Genomic DNA, 15,139 nt, shown 5'->3' on the forward strand with positions numbered 1-15,139 from the left:
CAAAGGTAAACACTTGATTCCCATTGGTTGGGCTCTCCCAGGCTAATGAACTCTCCGCCTAATAATTAATATAATGACAAGACTATCCCATAAGTCAACAGACGGGGAAAAAATCAATGCAAACTACACTTTCCATTGGCAACTCTGGATGCCAGTGACAGCTTCTCAGTTCTTCTGAGAAGAAAAATCATTTCCACCCTAGAGAAGAAATAGTGTTTCAAAAGGGGGAGAAAAATCCCTTTTGTTAATTCAGTTTCTCTGGAAGATTCATCTCTGGTCTTTTCCCTGCAGAGGCTGCAGCTAAGCCACCAGTCCTGAGGTAAGAAGAGCAAATATAGAATCCTTGCATTTTCTGCTCTCCACCCTTTCTGGAGATCCCAAAAATATGACAAATGACAAAAAGAAAAATGCCTTGTTATGATAGTTTGGAAATATGATTGGAGGATTTCTGATCAGTACATAGGAATCCTAAAAATCCCTTCCCACACAACACTCAAACACATACTCCAGAGATTCGGGCAATTTGGGGTCTCTAGTGACGCCTGCAAGGAATAATAGCTTAAAGCAACCCAACACACATGAGTGTTGTTAACAATGGAAATACACCTTAAATGGATCTGGGCCTTGGGCCAGATCTATTTAAGGTGTGGTTTAACGTCTTAAGCACAAGGCTTAAAATGGTGATCTGGGTAGAGTGCCTTATTTTTTAAAATACTATTTATCTATTGCCTCAATCCTCATGGGCTCAAGGCCATACGTATCCTTGGGCTAAGTCTAGCCAAAGGCAAAATATCATAGGCAGATTGTGATGAAACTTCAGCTTCTAAAGTAACTCTGTGGCTAAAGAGGCATAGATTTGGAAATAGAGGGGTCATTCATATTTCCATGCTTAAGCAAATACGGCATCAATGGGCTATAAGCTGTCTGCGCCAATTTTTTTTTTCTTTTTTGGTTTTTGGATTAGCTGGTAATATCACCTCCATTTGTATGCAGTGTTAATGGTGCTGAAAAAGAAGAAAAACTGGAAGAGCTGCCTTCTAACAGTGATATTTTGATGGTGCAATTTGTTACTTGTTACTTGTTTTGGTTAGTTGTTACTCAAGGGCAAAAAACTAAACACAGAACTGTTGGCGTCTACCCTCTGCATAATTATAATATTGTGGCTTCAGGCGCTGTTCTTTCTCTATATGCCCTCATCATCCTACACTGAGCAAAATGGAGGTTGAGGGGTTTTTTAAGAGTAAATGTCACTTTGCATGTTTAAATGACTTGAAAGGTAGGAGAAGAAAAACATGGAAGAGTTGTGATTCAGACTTCACTAGCCATTTCTTCATTATGCCAAATCTTTCCATCTTTGTGCATACAATAATCTTGAAGCAGTTTATTCTTTTTTTCCATTTTTATTTTACCTTTTTTCTTGAACCCTTAGCTATTTCTTTGACTGTTTGTTTTTCCTTTCCTTTTTCTTATTTTCTTATTTGATAGCAGTTTGTATTAGTTTTATCTTCCTCCAAAAATATTTAATAAAAGAAAGATGAATCTGGGCACATGACTGTAGTGTAGTTATTATATACATAAAGAGTTTGACAGCATGGTTTTTAAAAAATTTTTAAATGTACAGCAACAAATTGCAAAATGTCTTTCTTTTTAAAAAGAACTACAAAAAAATTCAGTGTAGCTATTGTTGATATTTATGTTGGCATTCCAAAATATCTATTTTTAAAAAAATACAAAGCAGCATATTAAGCTTTTAAAAATAGATGTGTATCTCTTGCTTTTGATTTAATGCAAAATAAAGGATTATGGAGTGGACTGAGATGTCTTGGCTCCAACTCTCATCTCATGTAAAAGTGAATGGAATATCTAGGAAGGAGGGAGGGAGGGAGGGAGGGAGGGAGGGAGGAAGGAAGGAAGGAAGGAAGGAAGGAAGGAAGGAAGGAAGGAAGGAAGGAAGGAAAGAAAATCAAAGAGTTAAAAAGTTTCTTTGTTGTATTAATAAAGTCTGATTCAAGAACCCCTGAAAATGAACCCCCCTGAAATATGTCTGGCCTGTTTAATAATTATTTTTCCTGCAATTTAGGACTCTTTTCTGTCCCATATTTTTAACTTGCCAAGATTTATGTTATATTAGTACAGCAATGCATCAACTCTTAATCCTGGGAATCTGCAAATCATTTACCAGGGTGCTTTTCCTTTTATTGCCCCAGCCCTAATCCTCTTCTGTATTTGCTTTCAGGCTTGGTAACTTAGGCTGCAATCACACATTTCCCTTTTCCCCAGAAGCAAGCTTCCCATAGAATGCAGTGGCATTTCAATCAGAACAGAGCTGGAAGGGACCTTGGTGATTTTCTAGCCCAGCTCCCTGCTCAAGCAGGAGACCCTATACTATGCCATTTCAGATAGTCTCTTCTTGAAAGCCTCCAATGATGGAGCACCTACAACTTCTGAAGGCAAGCTGTTCCACTGGTTAATTGGCCTCACTGTTAAGAAGTTTTTCCTTAATTCAGCCTATCAAACTTGGGCTGAGAAAGTTCTCACATATTCAATTTTTTACAAAGTCAAAAGTTCCATAATTGGGCAAGGAGACAGGGCTGGAGGTAACTTTTTTTCTTCACGTAAAGACACATAATAGCTTGAGATGATTATGAAAATGTTGACCTTGTACACATTTCAAACATTCTTACTATTTCTTCACACACATATGAGTAATTCAAATTGTTGTTCCTGGGGGACAACAATTGATCTCAATGACCATGACAGTGACTTCCTAATCCTATCTCAGTGTGGGCACTTTAGGAAATTTGCAAACAGGTTTTGAACTCCCTTGAGATTCATAGCTTGTTTCTACAAAACGTCAGTTTACCAAGAAACAAATTAGTGGTGTCGCTCTACAACTTGACATGTTGGAGTGCTGTCTACCACTTCACATTACCTGTATCTGTTTTCTAGACAGGTGGGCACAGAGCTCTGCACTTCACATCCCTATCATGTCAATTTTCTCTAAGAATGCTTCCAGAGAATTAGTGGGTCTCCCAAGAATTCTTGGGGTTAAACATCACTTCCAATTAACCAGTCTTTATAATTCCTTCTCATTCCCACCCTTCAAATTCCAATTCAAAACATTCAGTGATCAATCAGTATTGTTTCAACCACTTCAACCCTTATTATTCCCTCTCAGTTTCCACCCTATAACATACACCTCTTCCCCATTTTAAAAACAAATATTAGAATGTTTGGGATCTCTATGTTTGCATTCCTCCTTTCCACTCCAAAATACTATTGACATGGCACCTGTTTTGTATCCGGCTCCTTTTATGTAAAAATGTTGTGGTAGCAGAATAATAGGACCTGGAAGGCAGAATTGTCTCAATTGTCTCAGACAATATCAGAGATTACATGAAATGATTCACATTGATTTAGTGCTGCTTCTGCAGCAAAAGATACAGCTTTAGACAGAAATGATCCTCATTGGAGGATAGATCAGGATATTATACCAGGAATTACTGCAATGTTCAGCATGTATTTATTTATTTGATCTAGCTAGCCAACCATGTAGACACAATGCCATCTTTTCAATGAGAGGCTTCGGCACCTATTTGTTTTAATTAAACAAATTTATGTATGTCCTACTTCCCAAAAAATGGATAACACAAGGAACTTCATCAGTACCAAGGGAGGTCCACAGATGCCATGTTGGGTATTCAGGATCTACATCTAAGTCTTCAATAATCTTAACTTTGTTTAATACCATAGATTTAAAAAAATCCAGAAGCAGTAAATTTATCAAGCAATTGTCATGGACAGCAAAAAGAGAATGGGGGAGGAACACCAACTCCAAGAAGCTGGAGATGAATCGTTGACTACACAACCGGAGTCTTGGCAGATCCATTATGAGAAGTCATGGCTCCACCAACATTGCTCTTCGTTGTTACACCGTGACAAGCAGGCCCAGAAGACTGGGCAGCTCTTCTCCGGACTTCTAGCCATGAATGTAGTATTTCTTGGCAGTGCATTCATATGTAGTATGCTTTTCAACAAAGTAGCCATTACCATGAGAGATGTCTGTATTTTCCTGTGCATCCTCAAGATCTTATCCTTGAGCTGGATAGCATATTACTTGCTGTTCACTAGAAGGAAACCATTTGCCATCTTGTATCAGGATGCCCATGCAGGAGCTATTTGGATTAGAGGTAAGTATTGCTGCCCTATATCTTTCCCACAATGCCATAACTGTTTATTTGTAACATTCAGGCATAAGTGAGCAATCTTTTCAATGAAGGCTACCCCTTATGACCTCCAAACACTACCAGAAAGGTATCTGATGACAGAGAAGCATGATGGGCAGCCCTTTTTGTATAGATACTACAGACTCTGGAAAAACTGAAAAAATGTTGCTTTATTTGATCGTATGCTGCACTCTCTGTGCATGTGATAAATATAACTGGTTCTTCGTTAACAAAACTTTGGGGGGCATCTTGTATGTCCATATAGGGTCTTTAATGTTGTTTGGAGCATGCAGCATTGTCTTGCACAGTTTCCAGATTGGGTATGACATCTATATTCAGAGTGAATCGCAAATGGAAATTTTGTTCCCATCCATAGAAATACTCTTCATCTGCATTCAGGTAATAAACCTCCTTTACTACAGGTTCTTAAATATTGTGTATAGAAAGGACAGCCATTGGGGGAAAGGCATCTACTCCGAACAGCAGACTAATTTAGAGATTAACTGAGTCTGATGGCTACTGTGTGGATACAACATAAGCTACCATTGCCAGTAACTGGCTTCACAGGAGATTGCAATGCTTTCGTTTATGCTTCCAGGACATCTTTTCAAAGAAGGAAATGGGCAGCCCCTCAGGCACTGCTTCCTTAGTCCTTTTGCCTCCTGCTACTCTAAGAAAGAAGCTCAATAGATGTGGAGATAAGGAGAAGTTGGGATTATTTCATTTGGAGATAAAGGGTATAAAGCATATTTCTTAATAGTCAGGAATAACCAGTACAACTCATGAGTAACCAGTGGTGGGCTGCAACCTGTTTAACAACCGGTTCGGTGATCATGAGCTTTGCGCGCGCACACACACACACATAAACCTAACGTACTTGCGTGCAGCCTTCAAAATACAGCAATTTGAAGCTAAGCTGCTTAGCTTCTAAGGCAGCCCCCGTAAGTAGAACAGCGGAGGCACGGAAATCAGATGTGCCATGCAGATCAGGTGAGCCAGAAAGAAGGAAATAAAGGACAGGATAGGGCGGGGTTGGGTAGGTGGGGCCAGCTGATCGTCAGAACTACCGGTTCACCTGAACCAGTCTGAACCGGCAGCAGCCCACTACTGTGAGTAACTCTATGTGGTTGTAGCTCTGGCCTCATAAGCTCTAAGCAAGTATCTTTGGAGAACAAATGGAGAACATGAGAAGTACAGTATCTCATTGCAGTGCGCTGTAGCACACTGAGAAATAGCTTTTCGTCTCTGCAATACTTTTTTTTCTTGACTAAGCATGCAAGACACTGAACCCTTTCCCTTATAAGCCATAGTATAAGTTGTTGCATAGAAGTGTTTCTATGCTTCACACCTAAGTTTACTCTTTGCGTTGCTTTCAGACCTACTTTATATGGTGTCATGCAAAAGACTGTATCCAGGTTCAGCACAATCTCACCAGGTAGGAAAATAGAAGCAGCAAACACTGCTTTTGAGCAGATGGAAGGAATACCCTATATGTTATTCTTTGCAGTGAGTAATAAAAGTATATTTCATATGTATTTATACACATTTCCTGAAGAATATATTGTTGTATTCTGGTCTTTTCACGTGTAAGATTGAGATCTCAATCTTACATCTACGAATATATATATAATCAGCAAAAATACAACAAACATATATATATACACATACATAACACACACACACATACATGCATACCTACATACACACATACACATATATACACATATATACATATGCATAGATATATACATACATACATACACACATACACAGATATACATACATATATGTATATGTATGTATACATATATATATATATATATATATGTATACATATATACACACACACACACACACACATACATATATATATATACATACATATATACATATACATATATATACATATATTTCAAAGCCAATGTTCAATTCTATTATCATCTTCAGAATGCTTCTATTCTGTGTCCCTGACAGTTTATCTTAAACCAGGGATGTCAAACTCACGTCATCATGGCGGCATCACATGACGTATAAGGACTTTTTTCTCCTTCGCTAAACAAAGCATGAATGTGGCCAGCATGTAACACATCCGGCCTGCGCCCCGGGAGTTTGACAGCCCTGCCTTAAACCAATGACACGGCTAAATGAATGTAACACAGATATAAAATTGTCAAAAATCTCAAAATTACATAAGAGAAAATTGCAGATATAACAGAAATCTAGATACAGCAAAAAGGATTATGTTTGAATTACTATAGATTTCCATTGCTTTGTATCTTTTTTTTTGCCCTTCCAATTGCAAAGTTTATTAACAGTGCATACTTTGCATCATTTTTGATGTGAGGTTGTTGCTAATTCTCTGTCTTATATCAAGATTTCTGGGGCAGAAAGTTTCAAGGTAACACATAATTCTCATATCTATTGGAAGTAAAAGTGTTTTTCTGTTTTTATGAAATCTGATATGAACCAAATATGTTTAGATTATGTGTTTTTCAAACTTTTAAGACACGTGTGGACTTCAATTCCCAGAATTCAACAACCAGCATGGGAATTCTGGGAGCTGAAGTCCACACATCTTAAAGTAGTCAAGTTGGAGAAACACTGCTTTATTTTTTTTCTTATTTTTATTTTATTTATTCTTATTTTTCCATTCATACTCCTACTTCAATACACAAGTCTTTTTAGCTTGAGCACTGCCCTTCAAAGTTTCTTCCATAACATGAAGTCTTTGTATTCTTCCAATGCAGCAAAATGTTGAAAAGAAATTATGTAGAGAGATCCAGGGACTCTGTCATCTGAGGCTGAAAACTGAATAGTTAAGAACCAATTTTTCCACAAGGGAAAAGTGGCAAAAGAAAAACTGAATATGAATCAGACCAGACCAGAGTCTATAGAGAATAAAATCCGGGGGGGTGGGGGAAACCCATCACTATCTGCTCCAGAGGTGGGTTCCTACTAGTTTGGACCGATTAAGCTCAACCGGTAGTGATTTGGCAGCCTGGGTCACTGGAACCGGTAGCAACCCAGGCCTGCCACATCCCCGAACCGGTTCTCCTATGGGGCCACCATTTGATTTTCGGTTCTGAGCATGCGCAAAACAATTGTAATTGCACAAATTTAACTGTTTCCCTTTTGCACACATCGAACTGGCAGTAATGCCGGGAGCAACCCACCCCTGAGCTGCTCCATTCTGAGACCATTTCCCTCTGCCTTGTGATCCAGAGTGGAACCTCCAGGGTTCCACAAACACACACCAACACATAAACCCACACAGTTTTTTCTTATGACAATTAACTGCAGTTCTCAGGTTTGTCTCCATATTGAAAAGCCAACTTTTGGAGTGGGTAAAACTTTTAGGTAAAACCTTATTCTCATTCTTATTCAGTTCCTTAATTCTTATATTGCTGTCATTTGGAAGTCTCCAATTCAGTTACTGACATGCTGATTTTCACACTGCACAAGGTGTTCTGGAAATAGAGAATATTCTATAAACCAGTGTAACACAACTTGTTTCATAAAGATCAATGGCAAAGATGATTTTAAAAGTGTGTTTTCCTTCTTTGACAGATGTGGGCTAATGCTGACCTTGGGCACTAATCTCCTGTTATGGTTTGTAGCAGTGGCCAATGATATAGTTCACAGACAAATTGAATCAGAATTGAACCAGTCTCCGCAAAGATATGAAGGCAAGGGTCATTTTTCTGTTTTAAATAAATTCCAATGAATTTGACATTTTCTTCCCATAAGTATCCTAGAGCAAAGAATTCCGTCCCACAAATTTCAGTAACTGTCTTTATGTTTTGGGTTGGTTTTGGTATAAGTTGTTGTTCCTGTCCAGCTTGGAAGCCATCTTTTACAGTGGGCCTGAAGCCTGCCACATATTCTACTGTGGGAAACTGGAAGGGGAGATTGTATGAAGCATGGGAAGCATATAGTCAAAATAACATTCTTTCTAAATGAGTCAAGGTCAACTTGCCCCTGCACTTGGAGTGGCATGACTGGGAAGAATCTTCCTCTGGACAATGACTGATTGGATCATGTGATGGACATGTGTGTGCTGGGGTAGGGTCTTGAGCTTTCAACTGGGTGGGGAAAACCTGGAAGCTCCAATAAATTGGAACTTTGAGGAACCTCTAGATTCAAGATTCTTATTTGATTGAAGATGCTATTTGGAACTCTGACATTTTCAATGGTTGATAAACCATCCTCCAGAGTGATGCGTGTATCTAGCCACAACAAGATTAAGCAGGCTAACTTTGATGTGGCTAACTCTCTCTCTCTCTCTCTCCACTCCTTTTAAAAATGTGTGCATAACAAATCCAGCCATTAGTACGTAGAAAAGAAATAATCTAAAGCAGTGGCGGTGGGATGACTTAGGTAGGGCACTAAGAGGCAAGGGGGGAGCAGGGGGCACTAAGAGGCAAGGGACTAGATCACTAGATGAACTATAAGGTCCCTTCCAAATCTGTCATGAGTTTGTAGGGTAGGAGGTGGGCAGCTGCCCGAGGCCACGGCTCTTATTCCCAAGAAGTGGACAATACCCCCCAAGCCTTATCCCTCCCTTTCCCAACGGCTGGCCTGGAGCGGCAGGTGCCGGGCTGAACGGCCAGCCATGGCCCTTCCCCACGCAGTTCTGTCCCGCAGATGCTGCCCCATGTCGGCCATCCTGCTTCCTCGCCCAATTTGTCTTTCTCTTCATTCGCTCCATAATAAGTGGAGGATTGCGCAGCTTGGGCTCCGTCTCCTCCCGCCACCTCTCCTGGCCAGCGGTGGGCGAGGCAGCAGCTGCACCGGATGTCCTTCAGGGACCCGGACAAGGAGGGGGGGGTCCAAGGCCGACTTAGGACACGTGTCTCTTGGCCCCAAATTCTTTGCACCCCACGGAGCGCCGGTCGGAACACGCGGCCAATGCAGAGGGTCACGAAGCCCCACCCCCATCCCTCCCATCTCCTAGGCGATGAGCACCACCCGCCAATCCCGCCTTCTAAAGCTTCCCCGTCTAAGGGGGGGGGGAGGACTCAGGGCAGGACACGCGGGAGGTGAGGGGGATGCTGCTGCTTCCTGCAGGCTCGGACTTACCCCGGGGACGATGGGGGCCTAGATAGGTGACTGCTCTGAGCATCCTGGGGAGACTCGCTGCTGGGGCGATGATCTCCTGCGTCTCTCTGGCATTTCACAGGGAAAAGCTGGTTCTGGGCACCTGGAGGAATGCCAGGTGTACCGCCCCCCCCCCACACACTCCCCGGGGACTGGAGAAAAATGCTACGGATGTATTTCTGAAACCCATCTGATGCCACCCTCTCCCTCAGGCTCACTGGGAGGCAGCCAGCACTTACGGTCACAACCAAGGTCAAAATTTTTGTTGTTGAGTGAAACATTTGTTAAGTGAATTTTATAACCTTTTGTGCCACAGTTACAGTGAATCTCTGCAGTTGTTAAGTGAGTCACATGATTGTTAAGCGAATCTGGCTCCCCCATTGTCTTTGCTTGTCAGAAGTCACAAAAGGAGATCACATGACCCTGAAAACCTTCGTAAAATGATCCAGTTGACAAGCATCCCAATTTTGATCAAGTGACCCCAGGGATGGTGCAATGGTTTTAAGTGTGAAAAACAGTCATAAGTCACTTTTTTCAGTGCTGTTGTAATTTTGATCATTTACTAAATCAAGATGCTGAGCTTGTCGATTGAAAGGTCGGCAGTTTGGAGGTTCAAATCCCTAGCACCGTGTAACGGAGTGAGCTCCTGTTACTTGTCTCAGCACATAAACAATTCAAGTAGAAAAATACCTTTGGTAGGAAGGTAACAGTGTTCCATGCACCTTGGAAGATTTGGGAAGAAGTGCAAAGAAGAGCAACTAAGATGTTTAAAGGCCTGAAGACTAAAACATAGGAAAAACAGTTGCAAGAATTGGGAATGGTCAGTCTAGAGAAAAGGATTTTTGGGGGGACACACACCTCATAGCAGTCTTCCATTATTTGAGGGGCTGCCACAGAGAAGAGGGAGTCAACCTGTTCTCCAAAGCATGATAAGAAACAATGGGTGGAAACTAATCAAGGAGGGAAGCAACCTAGAACTAAGGAGAAACTTCCTAATAGTGAAGACAATTAATCAGTGGAACAAAAGTTGCCTCCAGAGGTTGTGGGTGCTCCATCACTGGAGGCTTTCAAAAAGAGACCGGACAGCCACTTGTCTGAAATTGTATAGGATTGCTCCTGGTTGAACAGGGGTTGGACTAGAAGACCTCCAAGGTCTCTTCCAGCTCTATTCTGATTGAGTAATTAAGGTCTCTGTTGCTATGCTGCTCCTTCCCTTCCTAGAATCTTGATTGTTTGCTGCTTCATACAGAAGTTCGTTGGCTATCAAAAGGCAACTATGTGAGGTGCTTTTACAATCTTTTTGACATGGTTGTGGAGTTTTTTGAAGACAAGAATGCTTTGCTCAGTGGTAAACTCAAAGAGATCAGGGATGACATTGCTTATTTATCAGAACTATTTGCAAAGTTCAATGAAGTGAATTTGCAGTTGCAAGGAAATGAGGTCAATCTTATTAAGGCCAAATATGTCGTCTCTACGTTTATTTCAAAGTTAACTCTATTCAAGCGCAATATAGGCCGTCGTGAGCTATACCAATTTCCGAGCTTGTCTGAGCTAGAAGAGAAAGGTGGGATACAAGATGATCTTCAAGTTTTTTGTGACCATTTGGACATGCTGCATAAAGATATTTCCGAGCGATATCAGGATCTTCTTTTGATCGAAATTCCAGATTGGGTGATAAATCCATTTTCAGATACTGAGGAAGATGCGGTAGTGGAGGAACATCTCATAGAGTTGCAAAATGACATTGAGCTGAAGCCAAAGTTTAAGAAATCGTACCAAGAGTTTTGATTACAGAACTAAAATTCTGATCGCTATCCTGCACTATGGAGAGTGATTAAGAAACTCCTTGTTGCATTTCCAACATCATATTTGGTGGAACGTGGCTTCAGTGTGGTCATCCAACTTCTCTCCAACGAAGAAATCGACTCTAGATTACTGAATGTGGTGATTTAAGACTCTTGCTAAGTGACTTAAAACCAGACATTGGGAAACTGGTATCACTTCATCAAGCCCATCCATCACATTAAGAATTTACTGATCAGTGAAGTAGTTACTAAATTTTACTGAGTTTACTAAGTTACTAGTTACTAATGTTCTTGATAAATGACTATCAGACTTTGAAAACCTGGTATCACTGGTTCATATTCAACAATTTTGTTGAATTAACATTAAAAAGGTTTTTAAATTGGATTTTGAATAAATGTGCAATTAATTGTTACAGTTTTTAATTTTACTGTTACTATCTTCCTTCCGTCGTGCAAACCATCAAGCCACGCCTACAGAACTGGTAGTAAAAACATTTGAATTCCACCACTGGGTGAAGGGCACTGAGGATCAGTTTGTAGCAACAAGAGGGTGGTGGACTGAAAAAGTTTGGGAACCACTGATCTAAAGCTTCCCAATACTGATTGGTAGCATGATAAATCAATGCATTACCTGGTGGACCTTCATGTTTAGCATTTCACTAATCAGCAGAGAAAAGACAATATTCATGTACTGACTGAAACAAAATTCATAATCATTGCCAAGGATATGTTCTTCCGTCTTCTATGATAGTAGCACCAAAATCTGAGAAAATACCTTATTCAGCCTAGGTATTAACATATTATAACTTTATGAATTTTGTTCCAAGCAAATCTTGTGATCTGGAACTCTCATAGCCACCTTCTGCATAATCCTTCATTTTCCCTTTCTTGCTCAGGTAATTTGACGTACTCATGCAAGGACTCAAGCGTGACTATCTGCAAGATCTTCCAAAAAGGATATATTCTGTTATATCCCTTCAATACAGAATATTGTTTGATCTGTTGCTCCATGCTGTATGTCATGTGGAAGAATGTGGGCCGGCGCATAATTCAGAGCCATATCTCTGGAACCCAGCCTAGATTCAAACTCCATGGCATCATTTGGGGGCCTTTGCTTGGTATCGCTGCAATAATTATTGGGATTTGCATTTTCATGATCTATCAAATCCAAGTCACCAGTTCTTTCCCTAGTCCTATGTCATTCATACTGTACTATTCCTACTACATTTGTTTATTGCCTGTAATGACTGTGGCAGCTTTGGCTGGAACTGTTATCCATGCCTTAGAAGAGAGAGAGCTGGATACCCTGAAAAATCCAACCAGAAACCTTGATGTCATCCTGCTCATGGGAACAGCCTTAGGCCAAATTGCCATTTCGTATTTTTCCATTGTAGCCATTGTGGCCACTCATCCAATAAGCATGTTGAACAGCATCATTCTAGCCTATTCAATAAGCCTCATCATTCAACACATTTCCCAGAATATCTTCATCATTGAGGGGCTCCACAGGAAACCACTACTGATGAGTGAGAACTCTGAACCTGCTGCACATTCCACCCAAGGGCCTCCCACCACCCAAGTTCTACCTAATGAAGATAAGGTTCTATCTTATCTCTATGAAGAACCTGCCCCACCCCCTGCCAATGAGGAGACAGACAAAAGTGAAAGAGAGAAATGTGAAGACAGCTCCCCAAACATGAATAACCTAGAGACAAGACAGAAAAATCAGTCTGTTTCATGGACTTACATCAAGGCCTACAGGCATCTGAACTGGAAAAGAAGAGCTCTGAAGGAGATCTCCAGCTTCCTGATCATGTGCAATATCATTGTAAGTACTAATATAAATGACATAATTCAAAGTATAGCCTACTGTACTAGAGATGACCTACTAAGTCCTCTCCAGATGTTTTGAATGATTATTCTATTGAAATCTCTGCCCAAAGGCATTGTGACAAACTTCAGTTAAAAATGTAGTCCAAAATATTTGGAGAATTCTAACTTTCTAATCCTGTCATATGTTTTCAAGCACGATTGTCAACAATCCACAAATATGACTAGATCTTAATATAAAGTGTGGATCAGCATCCACCAAAAGATCAAAACAAAATTTCATTTGGGATCAAAATAACCTAGCACAGAAAGGCAGCAAAAGATGCAGGATTTCTAACTTTTTCATAATGGATTTTCTGAGGCAAGACAAAAGGCTAAAGACACAGAACAAAAACACAAGGAACAGGAAATGCCTGAATCATGGATTAGGCATGGGAAATTGCCTAATCCATGAAAACAAATGATCAAAAACTTGTTCAGATTTTCTCTTTATGTAGTACAAAAGCCAAGGTTGCAAAGATTTTCACTCAATGGAAGTGGGGAAACTAGGCAGTAGTACCTAAATTAAAGATAAAATTACCATGATAGTAAATGAACATATCCACACCCCACCAATCAGAGCACAACTTTTCACTGACCCGGCTCTCTTTTTATATCTCCTTTCCAGCTGTGGATTATGCCATCATTTGGAGCACATCCAGTATTTGAGAATGGAATAGAGAAGTCATTTTATGGCTACTCCACCTGGTTTGCCATTGTCAACTTTGGGCTTCCATTGGGTGTGTTCTACAGAATGCATTCTGTTGGTGATCTTCTGGAGGTGTATCGCTCTGCCTGAAACTAATCTAAATTTTCTCACATTGTTGTTTTTATTCTGCTACAAATGCAATTATGAAGACCTGTAATAAAATGGGTAAAATTATGAGAATTTCACATTAGAGAAATATGTGATATCATTTTGAATAATTATTTAATCAGAAAGAATAATCTGATCTTGTAAGTAGTCCATTAATCACTGAAGGTTCATTTCTCCATAATAGCACTTAATAGGATTGATTTCTTCTGTACACATTACTTACAAAACCTAATTGCAGTGATGTTGAACAATTATTAACCTTAAGAATACGTTGCTAATGTCACATTTGAAAGAGAGGTAAACTATGTTGAGCATGGCAATCCCTAGGGTGAAATGGTCACTTTTTATTACTGCATCAATCCTTGGATATGGCTGAATCATTGAAAAGAGACTGAGAAATGGACCACTTTTAAGTTAAGGACATTTCTATCAATGTCTTTTGAAAAAGCATGAAAACATCCCAGTTGCGGCATCTATTTACATCTATAATCAAAACATAAAGATTGTGTCTATCATGCGTATGTGACAATCCAAGGCCATTCTAGATATGTTTGTGACAATCAGTCTTATATTTCGCATCAGTGGAAGCAATCAAGCAGAAAATGTAATATTTACGAAGATTGAAACATAACTTTGATATCAAGCAGATAAGAAAATGTTTGAGTTTGCTGATATACTTTGGAACAATTCAAACTTTATAACTTGGATCTGCATTTTTTTTAAATTAGGTGATAAAAAGTGTGGGAAAGGGCAAGGACCTCTCCTTGTAAATCAACAAGCAACTCTGTTTAGGATACTACACCATGCCAGTAGACCCATCTGCACTTGGATAGTTGTGCCCTGAACAGCCTTACTCAGATGATACCCTCATCATGATAAAATGATTGCTTCTTCCAAGGCTCTGATTTGTTAACCAAAATCATACAGAATTTAAGTTAAGGTCAGACAAAGTCCTGTTTTCATTATCTTGCACATAACTAAATAATAAAATATCAAATAATGTAGGAATAAATATATCAAAGCTGAGTAAAATATCAAGTTTAGGATCTCATCAGAACTACTAATTATTAAAAAACACAGAAGCAGAACAGTGGGGAATTCTGAAAAGCTTCAATCTCTTAGAAATAATAAGTAGCTAAACTTCCTAGGTTTTGTTGAAAGAAATGTCCTTCTGGGTTCAGCTCCAAGTGGGGAAGAAGACACTGGAGACATGGAGGCTGCTTGGAAAGATGGTTTATTGTTGGACAGGGCCACATAGCTTGAACCCTGAACAGAAAAGGTGATCACATGTTTCAATGTTGGTGAAGAAGAAGAGAAGGACTGAG

The 15,139-nt window shown here is 39.9% G+C and overlaps 1 protein-coding gene across 1 annotated transcript; it reads left to right on the plus strand.

The window, feature by feature from the left end:
- Positions 1–142: 142 nt before the first annotated feature.
- OTOP3 (otopetrin 3) lies at positions 143–13,862 on the plus strand. The gene is made up of 7 exons (XM_032211211.1): positions 143–319; positions 3,754–4,190; positions 4,492–4,625; positions 5,603–5,661; positions 7,794–7,912; positions 12,025–12,956; positions 13,626–13,862. Exons 2-7 carry the CDS (start codon positions 3,797–3,799, stop codon positions 13,794–13,796), a joined length of 1,809 nt encoding a protein of 602 aa, XP_032067102.1. The 5' UTR covers positions 143–319; positions 3,754–3,796; the 3' UTR covers positions 13,797–13,862.
- The last annotated feature ends 1,277 nt before the right edge of the window (positions 13,863–15,139 follow it).

The sequence above is a fragment of the Thamnophis elegans genome, chromosome 2, assembly GCF_009769535.1.
Source record: "Thamnophis elegans isolate rThaEle1 chromosome 2, rThaEle1.pri, whole genome shotgun sequence".
Lineage (NCBI taxonomy): Eukaryota > Metazoa > Chordata > Lepidosauria > Squamata > Colubridae > Thamnophis > Thamnophis elegans.